The following is a 10,275-nucleotide window of genomic DNA, read 5'->3' as shown; positions in this document are numbered from 1 at the left end:
GATTTATATCTTGTCACTTTGTATGTTAAATCAACCAAATCTCTTAGTTGAATCAAACTTCCTTTGAAGTTCTGTATTCAAGCCATCTTGAGCCAATCTAACAAACTTAGCCTCAAGAAGTTGAAGCTTGCATTTGGTTCTGGATTTCTTAAACCTTGCAATGAACTGGGCAGCTTTTTCATCTGGTCTCTGCCTTAATCGTGTTAAATCAACCATGGTAACCTCTGGCTCAGTTTGATAAAACTGAGCATGGAAGATTTCCTCCATTCTTTGCCAATTTGGAACTGACCCTGAAGGCAAATTAGTGTACCATTCGAAAGCTACCCCTGTCAGTGAATTAGGGAACAGTTTTAACTTCATAAAGTCATTATTTGCCAATTCTTTGCATTGAGCAGTGAACCTAGCAATGTGCTCTAGTGTGGATTGTCTTCCATCCCCATAAAACAAAGTAAAATCTATGATCTTAAACCCCCTGGGGACTTCTAACTGCCTATCTATCCATTCTGGGTAAGGCTTCTTATAAACTGGAGTTTGTAACCCTCGAGTTAGAGGTCCACACAGTTCTTGAATGAGTCCAATAACTTGCTCCCGTAGCAAATGGTCCTTACCTAAAGGTAAGCCTGGATTGTGAGGTTGATCCATGGAATCTGTACGTTCTCTAGGATAGCCAGAATAAGGGCCATCACTTGGCTCCCCTTGCGGCTGGAAATACCTCTTTGAGTTCTGAGGGGGGATATACCTTTCCTCATTTCTCATGCATGGCTTCTTCCTAGCTTCATCTTCCCATCCCCCAAGTGTGGGTTTGAAGAGTAGGTTGGTGTACGACCTTCTCATCCTAGGTATACCCGCAGGTCCTGGGACTTCAGGGGCTTGCTGAAAGCCTCCCATGTTTACCCCTTCATCTGGGTGTCTGGTATTATGGGCATAATTATGTCCATCACGTCCATAATACCCATACTTGGATCTTAATTCTTCTTCTGGTCCCTCAAAAATGGGTTCAAATAAAGGATTATCATGTGGCCCTTTCCTAAATACTCCTTGTGTTTTGGGAACATTAACTCTCTGGCCCTGATCCATTACAAGAGTCTCTTCATCAACATAAGGTCTCCTTACAGGCTCATACCAAGATTTAGGCATCTCTCTAGCACCCACTGGTTGTTTTCCTAGCCTAGACCTATCTTTGCTAGTACTGACTCTTTCTTTAAACTCTCCTTTACTAGGAGATGCCTGAGAGCCAATCTTAATAGGTGACCACTCTTCCATGTGTTTCAACATGACTTTTTGTGTTACGGCCGATCCTTAAACGCAGCTATCATTTATGAGAATTGGTTTGAAGGAACCTCCCTCTCATGAATGTGATCATTAACTTCACCTATGTGTATGACTTTTATGCTTCTATAATGCACTTGTGGGATTTGTCCTTGGCCCAAAGTTGGTCCTGGACTCGTGACATTCTGGCCTATAAGCAGGCCTTCCTGTCCATTAGCCCCCTTTCCTGAATCAACTGCAGCCTCTCCCTCTGGTTTTGGACCAACTTGGGATTCATCAGCTTGCCTTCTAAGTTTTGGAGCCATATTCAACACCTTAGTGTCCCACTGGGCGTGCCAAAAAATTGTTTGGCTGTGATTTTTGGCTACTTTGGAATTATAATTGTATGCGAGCGTGCCAAAAAAAGGCTTGTAATTATTCTTTTTAGATTTAACTTTTGAAAAGCCAAACTTAATTAGGCGATTGTGATGTCGGTTCAATTACCTCAATGAAGAGGATTTTTCCTTTGAAGTATTGAAACGGCACAACGATTCACGAGAAATTTAATATCCAAAAAGAAACAAGATACCTTGATAAAATCAAAACAACTTGGTTTTCCAAATGATTCTCCAACTTTGAAAGAACAAGAACAAGATTTACAAGTAATTGCTACAAATTACAAACTACTCCTAACTACTTCAAACTAAATCTAAGTCTTAAATTATTGCCTAAGAACAAACCAAGCATAACATAGTTGTTTGTTGATGATTTGTCTGGGGTTTTTTTCCTTCTTCAACTTCTTCTATTTACAGGCAAGCTCTTGGGTCTTCTTAACTACTTCCAATCTCTTGCCCAAGCTGCCTTCAAAGGCATTCTTCTTTTGAATTCAAGCTTTCCCTCCAAAGTTCTTCAGTGTTTACTTAAATCCATTTAGCAACGGACCAGTTTCTCCATGACCTCCACTCTCTTTAATCACATCATGGTTGGATTGGGGAGTTTTTCCCTTCAACTCCCCTGATCGTGCCCACACGTAACTGCCCCACTTACGTTTTTTAAGGGAAACAGAATGACAACGTTTGCTTTCCTCTGATGCGTTTACTTTCCTCTGATTTGAACTGGGTAGTTACTCTTTCCTTTCATTTTCTAAGTGACATCTGGCTGTAACTACCATTCCTTTCAACTGTTCATCAAAACGACACTAGATTAGCTTAGAACGATGTCGTCCTCTTAAACGTTTGATCCAATGCATTCACTCCTTACGTATTCCATGTAATGTAACATAAATGGCCACCTATCCCCTTCTAATTGAGCCAATAATTTTCCCATGTAAATGCAAATAGGACCCCACAAGAGCTTGCCCGTCCCCACTTTGTAACGGCTAAATTAACTGATTTTTCAGCACGGCCTCCTCGTGAAGCATGAGACCGTTAACCCAAACAACTGTCATCTCCCCACCAAAAAAAGACAGTACAGGGGAAGAGAGAGAAAATCATATTCTTTCGATTCTCTCTCTCTCCTCCCCCTTTCTCTCTCTCTCCAGAATTCCCAAAACCCCATACAATCCATCCTGGTCGATTCTCCCTAGAGATCTCCATGAAAAACCTTGTAACAGAAGAGGAGAAGAAACATCGCTTCTAGCGGTTGGTGCAGTTTTATTATGCAAGTCCTTTCGTACGATGACGATTTTCTCCCCAGGGTTTCGATAGAAACACAAGATAAGAATCAGCATGGTCGCGGTCGTCACCATCGTCGGGCTTCCTCATGCTGCGGCGTCCCCATCTCTCCCAACCTGCCGCGCATCGAAGGTTTCACCAGGAACAGTTTCTCCTACGACAAGCTCCCCCAGCGCCCCTTCCATCTAACCGTTCACAAGCTTGATGGCTCCTCCTTTGGTAACCTCCTCTCTCCCCCTGCACATACATATATACGTGTGTGTGCACGTAGATAAGCGTATAGAAATATATGCAAACGTGCATTTGTTTTATATTGATTGAAATGTGTTTGGTAATGTAGATGTTGAGGTGGCGAGGTTGGCAACAGTCGCGGAATTAAAGCAGGCGGTGGAAGGTGTCTTCGCTTATATGCCGAGGGAAGGAGATGGCAAGATTTCATGGTATTTCTCTTTCCCAAGATTTCATGGTATTTCTCTTTCCAAATTAATTAATACGAATTCTTCTGGAGAAATGCTCAATACACAACCACCAACCACAACCCTCCATGCAAGCTCCACCCTATGTAGGCCCCATATCCCTATGTGGGGGCCCACATATATATGTGACTGAATTGTGGTTGGAATAGTGTACGTAGTACTGCTGATTTCCTTTGGGATATTGAATAAGTAGCAAGTTAGGGAGTGGTTAGGTGTTAGAAGAAAATTGGTGAAGTTTTGACGGTATCTCTTATGACTTTGAATGAATGAACATTGTACATGGGAAATAGGGTTAGACGCTAGAACTTTACCTACAGAATTATTTGCAGCACCGCCTCTATTTTTCTACGTAGTCCCTTTCAAGGCATTGAAAATGGTATGAAACTTTGATGTCACTTATGTTATTTCTCTGCTACTGATGTGCCTTATTTTTATGTGTTCATTTGGTTGACTTGATGATTATAATACGATAGTTAAGTTGATTACAAGGGACAATCGTAGGGTATCTAATTCTAGTGGTTCTCATTTTTAAACGCAAGACTGGTATGATGCTGATTGCTGACTCTACTTGTAAGTTGTTGAATTTGGTTCCCAAGGCAATTTATCGTATCTGTTGAATTGTATGTCAAAGGCTAACTTGGGTTTTTATATTAAATGTGTTCATGAAGGTCACATGTATGGTTGCATTTTTGTTTATGCTATGACGGTTGGAAGCTTCTTACTGATAGTGAACCAATCAGTAATTATGGTATCAGCGACGGAGATCAGGTTAGGATTATGCATATTGTATATTTCCTATTATCCTTAGTTCCGTATGTGCTTTGATAGGCTTTTTATCCTCAAACTGGATGATCATTGGTTTCGTATTTCAGTTACTGCTTAAGAGGCCCTGTGTTTCTGTTGATAAAATGTTTCCAGGGTGATTTTGTTTTAGGTTCTTACTGAATCCATCATCAATTAATGCTCTTATTTTTGTTTCCCATTTTCTAATCAGCTTGGTGGACTAAGAGCCGAAGTGGGAAAATTTTGGCAAGTGTGCAAAAATCATATGCAATCTGCACTTACGAAAATTGCAGGATTTTCCAAATGGGAAAAAGAGTTAATGGTTTCAACACTTTACCCTTTCTGGATTGTGTTGTGATTAGGCTTTATTGGGAGACAAAAGTGGGACATTGTGAGTAATCCAAATGGTTGGACATGATAAGCGGTCTGAGAATGATCTTGTTGGGTTTATTGTTAGAAGTCTCAGTTGAAGCTGTGAAGGTAGCCTATTTATGTGTTGCATGTGCGGCAGAGCAGTAAAAGAAAGTGTGTGTGTGTGTATGTGCACGCGCGCGAGAGAGAGAGAGAGAGGGGAACCCCAGAGGGGGAAACCCTGTGACGAGTTCATGTATAATTTCAATTTTCATTCATGAAAAAGATGTGTGCTTCAGTGGGAATTTTATTTCACTCCCACAATCAAATTGAAGGTAAATAACAAATGAACATTTTACTGCATTATGTACCACGAACCACAGTTGTAAGAATTTGAGCAAAGTAAAGCACAAAGAAAATTAGGATTGAGATTAGGAGGAATTGAAAAAAATGTTTCTAAAATGATATAATCTATAACATCCGGTGCTGTCAAGTTCGTCAGGAAAAAATGAGACAAATTATCTAACTTCACTTGCCAAAAATAATGACAAGAGTAACAGTAACCACAGAGTTCAATACTGGTCCTTTTTCATGGATGAAAAACACACGCAAAAATGACATTAAAGGGATTTGAGAAATTTCGTTTGTATGCTCAATCCTTTCAGGGATGACTTTGACTGTCATGTATGGGATTTTAGAAATTTAGTTTGGCTCAAACCTTTCAGGGATGACTTCGAGTGTCATGTATGGACTAAGGACCTGATCATTTGTTCCATTTTCGCTTGATGCTTATTGAGGAACTAGAACTCAAAACTACAGCTTATTCTCGTTCTCCATTGGTTTTGATTTTTTTATCGTGCCCAATGTACATACATGGTTTGTTGTTTGCTGCCCATTTATCGTCTTTTGATTTATTTTCTTGCACATGCAGGTTCAGTTTGTTCGCCATGTCTCAATCAACTACAATATGGTACAGAGGCGATCAAAAGATAGATTGTCTTCTTTGGAACAACCCTACATGTAAGGCTCCTAATGTAACCATCTTCTTTTCTGTTAAGGCTTGCTGTGCGTGTGCCTTTTTCTGGTATTCATTACAACGGTTGCTAATTTTAGCAAAAATGCAAAGTAAGTGGTTACCTAATATTGGTTTCCTAGGCGATTATAATTAAGTTGTCTAAGTTTATAGGAAATTCGAGTCATCATGCTCTGAGAGACTATAATATCATACTATTATTAAAGGTCGTAATTCCTGCCTGTTGTGACAAGTTGGATTACAGCTAAAGTAGAACTTGTAAGGTAGATGCTGGGTTTTTTGAAGTTTTCAACAGCTTGATACCCTTACACTCGATTCACTCGGTAGCATGCCTTACATGGAAATTCCTTGTTTCTAGTTGTCAATGAGCGAACAGTGCTTAATGTGCAAAAAACGTCTAAATGCTCTCTCTCTCTAAACTTAGGGCTCCCGATCGGCCGCCGCCGCCTTGGGGGGAGGCATCCCCGTCCCTCCTTCCCCCGGGCTCCTTTCTCCTCTAGTTTCCTCCCGCGATCTCTCTCTCCTTCTCCTTCCCCTTCCCCTTCCAGTTTCGAACCTCTCTCCTCCCCTTGCCATCTGCGTTTGCTTCGCCACCACTCTCCTGTGGGAGGGTGGGGCGGTGTTTTCGTCTTCGGCCAAAGGTCTCCTTGGTTTCTTCCGGATGCCTAGCAGCGTGGGTGGCCCAAGCTTGTGTGGTGGTGGTCATTGGTGGTGGTGGCTGGTGGTGTAGATCTGGGCAGTGGTGTGTGTTGGTGGAGGGCGGTGGTGTGGTGGTGCTACAAGTGTAGTAGTTGTTTGCTAATTTTTTGTTTTGCCTGTTTTCATATTTCCAAAACTCGATCGGTGAAGGTGGTAATCTTGTTCCGTGATGGTCCTGTCCGGTGGTGGTGAGGTGGAGGCGGCTCCCATTGTTGTTTTGCTTTGGCCGTTTTGTGTGCCAAAGTCCGGTCGGCGGCCGTCCGAGCTCTCAATCGGGCATGGGGCCAACATTTTGTTGTGTTAGAACATGTGTGAATGTTGAGTCCCACATCGGATAAATAGAAAAAGAGTTGGACCTCAATATACAATTGGATGGCTCACCACTTACAAGGCTTAGCCTTTTAAGTGGATATGGGTCATTCAATGTATATTGGGCCCAAGTGATGTGGTGGACTCTTTGCAGTTATTCCCATACAAATTGGGCCTTGAGCACGCAAGGCGGGTCGATGCATCAGACGAACTCCCAATAAATGGTATCAAAGTCAATGGCTGACGATCTATGGGAAGACTCTCAGCGCACCATTGAATGGGTTTGCATAGAAGACACTCGTGGAGCGGTATAAAGTCCAAAGGTGACTCCCGATGAAGCAAGGTGGCTCGATGTTGGAGTGCTGTATTGGATGGCTCATTGTCGATGGAGTTGACTCGTCGGGGAGCATGGTGCTGATGAATGAGCATGTTGGCTCTCAATGGAGTTCTCGTCGGGGAGCATGGTGCCGGTGACTAAGCATGTTGGCTCTCAATTGAGATGACTCTGAATCGATTGAGTGGGTGCAGAATAAGCCCAGTTCGGGAGATAGGGTTGAGAGTATTAGATTAGAATCAAGGGGGAGCTTGGATGCAAAGAGAGGTTAAGGCCCAATGTTCGGTTCACGCATGAGGGGGAGATTTGTTAGAACATGTGTGAACGTTGAATCCCATATCGGATAAACAGAAAAAAAGTTGGACCTTAATATACAATTGGATGACTCACCACTTACAAGGCTTAGCCTTTGAAGTGGATATGGGTCATTCAATGTATATTGGGCCCAATTAATGTGGTGGACTCTTTGCCGTTACTCCCATACAAATTGGGCCTTGAGCACGCAGTGGCGGGTCGATGCATCGAACGAACTCTCAACACGTTGCTATGGGGTTGTGCTCTTGCTATTGAAGATTGAAGATGCTAGGGTTTGTTTGGGTTTTTGCAGCTGGAGGTGGTGGTTTGCCCTCTTATCCTGATTGTTTCGGCTTTCATTGCCATAGGCTAGTTCCAGCTGCCGGTCTCCACGGTTTAACGGTGAGGCTGGGCTCTGGTGGTTTGTACGGCAGTGGTTGCCGGTGTGGTTAGGATTTAGAGGATTGGCTTGGGTGGGCCGGCCCAGGTTTGGGCCGGATTTGGGTATTTGGGCTTTGATTTGTTCATTTTGGGTATTGGGTTAAACTTTATTGTCTAATCTTCTGTGGACCCTTGTAGACCCTTGGGTGGTTTGGGCTTTACCCTTGAAATGTATTTTCAATTTTTTGTTGAATTCCCTTTCCTCTTTCCTTGTTTTTAATAAAATTTCATCTTTTTGTCGATAAAAAAAAAAAAACAGTGCTTGATGTGCTAGGAACTTGGGGTCATCGATCTCTTCCTTGAAGATGTGAGATGAGTCGATGTCAGTCGCTGGTGTGAAAACACTTCCTAATGTCGAATTCGAGATCAACATAATTATCGTATACAAATGTTTGAAGTCTTCTACTTCTAGTTTTGTTTCCCATTTTTGACTTTTGTTGGCAGAGGAAATTAGCTCCGGTCAGAAGAGAATGTCAGAGGCTGGTAAAACCAGTTTTGACTATTGGTGTACAATTTCGGTATAATTATTTCATGAAACTGTATATTATGACTCGGTAACTAATTTCATGGTCCAAAATTCATCATGCAGATCGGATGGCTTTGTGGAGAGGGAACATGATGGTGAGAAGGATGACGTCTCTAATGATCAAGATATCTCAAACCACCAGCATTACGTTGATGGGCAAGAGACTATCACGGGATGCTATGAATTGAAGTTTGCTAGGGTTTTTGGTGGTTGGTTCTCATACCGCAAACTCGGGAGTAGTCCTGGGAGCAGAAATTCTTTTTCATCAAGATTGACAAATGGTTTCTTGGGGAGTATCAGAAGTATCGTACGGCTTTGTAGTAGTAATAAACTAAATCCTCAAAAAGATCCTTTGGAAGAGGTCTAGTGATAAGAGGAAGAAGATTTTCACACTCCCTTTTTTAACTATTCATATTCTTTTCTTTTTTTTTAATCCACATGAATTTACAATATTGTCTTTAAATGTGTGAAAAAATATATTGAATAAAGGGCAAGATAGTAAATTCAAGTGGATAAAGACAAAAAAAAGAGTGAAAATCAAATTCCGGTTATAAACTTCAGTTCTACGCTTTTACATATCGTGTTAGCTCCAAACATGTAAACCTTTTCAATCACCAGGTATGAAAGATTTTGATGACACTTCTGGGCTAACTAATAGAAATGTTTGGTGATGTTCCAGTTTTTGGCACAAATGGTCTCATCGGAACAATAAATGCAAATTTACTTGTCCAGCTGTTTGTTTCCAAAAGTAAAAAATGGCCTTGTAACAGCTAGTAGTGCAGTTCTAGGTTTGATGCGGGTGTGCCATAATTGGATTGCAGTCCAACTTTGTGTTAAGGCCTAGATGCCTCATATCTGACTTCTTCTAGAGCGATTGCGTACGACCTAAGGGGTGAGGCCATATGTGGTTCATGGTTTGCCTTTGCGGGATAAGGACTTAAAATTTTCCAACCGTTGTGAAAAATGGAAAGAAAAGAAAACATGACTGAACAATAAGGTAAATGAACTTTGTTAACGGTTTAACAAAGTAAATAGGTACAAGGAAATGAAATAAAATTTAGGCTTGGCTAGATTAGATACAAACTTTGCTAGAAATGTAAAGGTAATTGAAAGATAATTTGAGTAAACCGTGGGCTTGATTGGTCGGGGACCTTTGCTAAGGCCTTCCGTTTTGGTATTTATAGGCAAAGTTCCAGGCCTTGAGCTGCTTCCACAGGCCTTCACGCATGGCTGCCACGTATTCCAAGCCTTGCTCCTTACTCCAAACCTTCAGCTGCATTTTCAGGCCTGACAACAACTTTTTTAGGCCTGAAATTGCCTCTTTTTGCATAGATACTTGCTAATAGAAGATTTTTGAGACTTTTAAGGCTGAAAGCTGAAATTTTTCTGTAAAAGAGAAGACTTTTCAGTTACTTTTCGACCTTGATTGGCCCTAAGGTGGATCCTTCTGTAAGAAGATTCATTACAAAGAGAATCCTTGAAACTTGCGCCCTCTTTTTCTGCAACAAAAGACCAAGCAGGCTTGGTTAAGCTGCTTGTGAGCAACTTGTACAAGCTTGATTGAGCTGCTTGTGAGCAGCTTAGAGAGAACCTTCTAGGCCTTTGAGCAGGTTCTAGGCCTTTTTGACTTCTTCATTTTTCAAGCCTGAATAAATCTGAAAAAACTGGGTCAAGGCCTGAAAAACGAAACTTGGCCTAATTGGGCTAAATAGGCTTGAAAAACTAGTCCAAGCTTTGATTAGTTGGGTTAAAGCCTGAACCTAATCTGGGTTTTAACTCAATTGAGCCAAAAAAGCCTAAGAATAGGCCCACTATATATTCAACCAAAGGCCTAAATCAATCAAGGCCTAATTCAACGAAGGCCCAAAATGTTATTTTGGGCCCCACTAATCCATTAACAAATTTCTTTTTAGAATTTGGCAAAAAATGGGTGTAAACAATGGCCTCCCATGCCTTGATTCTTTACTTTTAGGATCAAGGCGTGTATAAAAGTAAAACCATTTTTGGCTTCCAAATAGACCTCAATTTCAGTTTTAGCATGTCTTTTTTTTTTTTTTTTGTTTGCCTTGCCTATGGACATTGTAGGCTTTAGGCATTTTCCATGCATG

At 41.4% G+C, this 10,275-nt stretch overlaps 1 protein-coding gene across 1 annotated transcript; it reads left to right on the top strand.

Annotated features, from left to right (window-relative positions):
* Positions 1-2,697: 2,697 nt before the first annotated feature.
* On the top strand, positions 2,698-8,574 carry LOC131333108 (uncharacterized). The gene is made up of 5 exons (XM_058367450.1): positions 2,698-3,140; positions 3,262-3,361; positions 4,066-4,165; positions 5,463-5,551; positions 8,231-8,574. Exons 1-5 carry the CDS (start codon positions 2,906-2,908, stop codon positions 8,532-8,534), a joined length of 828 nt encoding a protein of 275 aa, XP_058223433.1. The 5' UTR covers positions 2,698-2,905; the 3' UTR covers positions 8,535-8,574.
* The last annotated feature ends 1,701 nt before the right edge of the window (positions 8,575-10,275 follow it).

Source organism: Rhododendron vialii, chromosome 7a, assembly GCF_030253575.1.
Source record: "Rhododendron vialii isolate Sample 1 chromosome 7a, ASM3025357v1".
Classification (NCBI taxonomy): Eukaryota; Viridiplantae; Streptophyta; class Magnoliopsida; order Ericales; family Ericaceae; genus Rhododendron; species Rhododendron vialii.
Note: the sequence above shows the minus strand (reverse complement) of the source record. Positions and strands in the feature narration are given on the sequence as shown.

What these genes read in the sequence shown, in the direction of transcription:
- LOC131333108 (XM_058367450.1), top strand. Translation starts at nt 2,906, where the DNA reads ATGCAAGTCCTTTCGTACGATGACGATTTTCTCCCCAGGGTTTCGATA. An exon ending in GGAGATGGCAAGATTTCATG is followed by an intron (nt 3,362 to 4,065) that starts GTATTTCTCTTT and finishes GTGTTCATGAAG; the next exon opens with GTCACATGTATGGTTGCATT. An exon ending in GTATCAGCGACGGAGATCAG is followed by an intron (nt 4,166 to 5,462) that starts GTTAGGATTATG and finishes TTGCACATGCAG; the next exon opens with GTTCAGTTTGTTCGCCATGT.